General features: G+C 27.4%; 1 protein-coding gene across 1 annotated transcript in view; it reads right to left on the bottom strand.

Annotated features, from left to right (window-relative positions):
* The window catches only part of RhoBTB (Rho-related BTB domain containing), a 161,069-nt gene that overhangs the window by 56,241 nt on the left and 101,645 nt on the right, over positions 1 to 3,183 (bottom strand). The window contains exon 14 of the mRNA XM_067047563.1: positions 3,044 to 3,183. Coding sequence (XP_066903664.1) covers positions 3,044 to 3,183 — 140 coding nt within the window. The remainder of the gene's footprint in view (positions 1 to 3,043) is intronic.

A 3,183-nucleotide genomic window follows, 5' to 3' on the forward strand; every position in this document is an offset into this window, starting at 1 on the left:
TAAGACAAATATTATTATCACAGATAACTAACTATAAGAACCACAGTAGCTTTAATCATTATAAAAAAAAAACTAACCATGGTGATAAATAAAAAACACCATCACTGATCATTTAAAAAATAAATATATTACAATACTGAATAAAAAAAATTACACAAGATACTATTGTATTATAATATAATATCCTCTTTTTGAGTAAATAGTATATTTTTATGTATAAAGGGTTTTTAATTTGTTTTTATTGTATGTATCATTTCAATATTGTTCATTTGCTTTGTTAAAGCAAAAAAGAAAGCTAACCAATTTTGTTCAGTCAAATATGGAGTGGAAAAGATCATTATTCAAAAAGCAAAGAAGATGATGGCGCGTGCCTTGCTAAAAGTTCGTTGAATCACGGCCATGTTGAGCAGATTCAAATATTTTAAAAACTTTATTTAATTTAAGAAAAAATATAACTTAAGAATAAGTATTAAAGAAAGTTATTCATAAAGGAAATCATAAGAAAAAACTCAAAACTGTAGAGCTACAGTCGATGTTGAGAACGAACTTCTATAGAAGAGGAAGGAAGAGAGCTTGGGTTTTGGAATCTTTCATTGATTAGGTACGGGCGGGGAATGATGTTTCCTGAATGCAGGAGGTCCTGATCATCTTTTGTCTGGCTTAAGGGTAGACATCTTGAAAAATAAGACATCCAAGAGTCACCCAAGAAGAAAAAGGGACTCTTTGTTTGGATCGCCAAACAACACACTTCGGTGGATGAGAAGTGAATTGAAAACTTTTAGAGGACTGAGGTTTTGTTTAAAGAAAGTGTTAGTTTGTGAAATAGAAGTCATCAAAAACCATCAGTCATCATAGAAGAGCATAAATTAGTTGGTGTTGTACGACATAGAATTTTAAGTATATTTTTAAAAAGTGGATGTTAATTAACCTAAGTGTCTGTTCTGATTGCCTAGAAACACGCCCTGAGATTAAGAGTCTATAAAATATATATAATTAAAAATAAAAATTCTCATATTTATTTAATATTTAAGCTTTTCATTTGAACCTATGCTGTACTTAAAATATGAGAATTAAGTAAAAACATATAAAAATAAATGTAAGTACTATCAAGACAAAAAGTATGGAGAAATTTTCACAATGGATGGGATAAATACTGCAATAAAATAAAAAAATCTATAAAAATAATGTTAAACCCTATCTAAGCAAATCAATATGATATCCCCAGCACAAAATCTGCCAAAAAAAGTTATAGCTAATTAAAAAAAAATGTCAGATAGGTAACCTAATTTTTTATTATACTATAAAAACATAATATTATGTATAATCTTAGACTAAATTAATATATATTGCATTTACAAAAGTTATAATTTCAGGCTTGAGAATGGCTTCTAGCAGAACGAAACACCAAGAATAAAGTAAACTATTAATAAAACTGTGCTTATTTTTTAAACTAATAAATCTTTTTGATGGTTGTCACAACAATAATCTGTTTGAACTTTCACTAAGTTATGTATGAAATATGGAATACATAACTATCAGTACTCCTAGTTAAGTAGACATTAATTTCAAATCAAAGTAAAAGTAGTGAAATGTGTAAACCATATCACATTATTTTTTATATGCAAATAAATTGTTCAAAAAACTGAAATAGTATCAAATGATATAATTGAAAATTTTTTTTGTTGTAATTTATGAGAATAATAATCAGTATTTAAACTCTCAACACTATCATTTTTCAAATTCAGCTTTAAGAACTTATATATATGAAATATGTTATATACTTGCGGCCATTTTTATAAATTGTATATAACACGTATTTATTAACAATCTTTGATCTTTCATGAGAAAAATTGTATGGAAACTGATTAGTACAGAACAAAGATGGGCAAAAATTAGATATAGTTGAAACTAATAGCTAAAATTACCATGGAAACGACCCTAATTCATGAATGAACCATTGATAAATTAATATCGTATCCATGGCAACTTTAGCTATTAGTTTCAACAATATCTAATTTTTGTCCATCTCTGGTACAGAACAGAATGAGATTAAAATTCAACAAACATGGAAAGTTTGCCTCATAATAAATGTGTTAGAGAAAAATATTAAAATTTAATTTTTTTAATAAAAACTTAGAAATGATATAATCATTTTAAAAAACTTTTTGATCCAAATTTATCCTTATTTTTTTTTTAAATTTTACTATAATTGCTTTAAAAAGAATCTTTATTTAATATTAAGTTAATTCCATTATCATCATTTACATTTTCATCCTCATCTTTTATTATGTTTATTTCTTTAGTTAAATAAACACTGTCTGTTTTTTAACAAATCTTTTTATTATTTATTTTGAATAATTCTTACCTCTATAATATTATATTTCATCTTTTATTATTATCAGTCAACTACTATCTACTTAATTTATGGTTATGTATATTTCCATGTTTGTTTATTATTATTTTTCTCTGAGTTATGGTTACTATCTGGTTGTTTTTGTTTTTTTTTGTGTGTATTTTTTTCAGCCCTGATGAAGGGCTAAAATTTAGGTCGAAACATCGGAACAAATAAATTAGTTATTTTTATTAAATAACTAAATTAAGCTAAATAAAGTTATGTTTATTTGTGTATATTTGCTGACTGCACCTCTGAACATCTTCTCCTCATATTTATCTACACTATTAACACCTCATTAAAAAAGAACCGTACTTGCAATTGAGACATCATTAAGGGAATATGCAGATAACATGGAGAGTATACTGATATATGGTCCATAGTGGATGGTTGATCATAGTTGAAACAAAAGAATTTATTTTAGGAAGATAGTTGGAGTGGTGGTCAATAAATATATCAAAATAGTAAAAGACTATTTATTGTTAACCTTAATTTTAAACTTTAACCTAAAGGTTAACAATAAATAGTTTTCTTTTACTATTTTCATACCTTTATTGACCACCATCCGGACTATCTTCCTACAATCTACTTCATACGGCCAACTATCTTCTTCTGGAAGAATTTATTAAGTAGATATTTGTGAGTACTCACAACTTTGGCAGTTCCTTCCCGAAAGTCACCAGAGAACATTGCCCTCATCATGTCGCAACGAGCCATGAGCAGAGGGCGATGAGCAGGCAAGCACCCGTCATCCAGCTGGAACATAACGTCAGCAAAAAGCCCCTGGTTCA

This window comes from Halyomorpha halys, unplaced genomic scaffold (assembly GCF_000696795.3).
Source record: "Halyomorpha halys isolate HHAL.00 unplaced genomic scaffold, Hhal_1.1 Scaffold351.1, whole genome shotgun sequence".
NCBI classification, from domain to species: domain Eukaryota; kingdom Metazoa; phylum Arthropoda; class Insecta; order Hemiptera; family Pentatomidae; genus Halyomorpha; species Halyomorpha halys.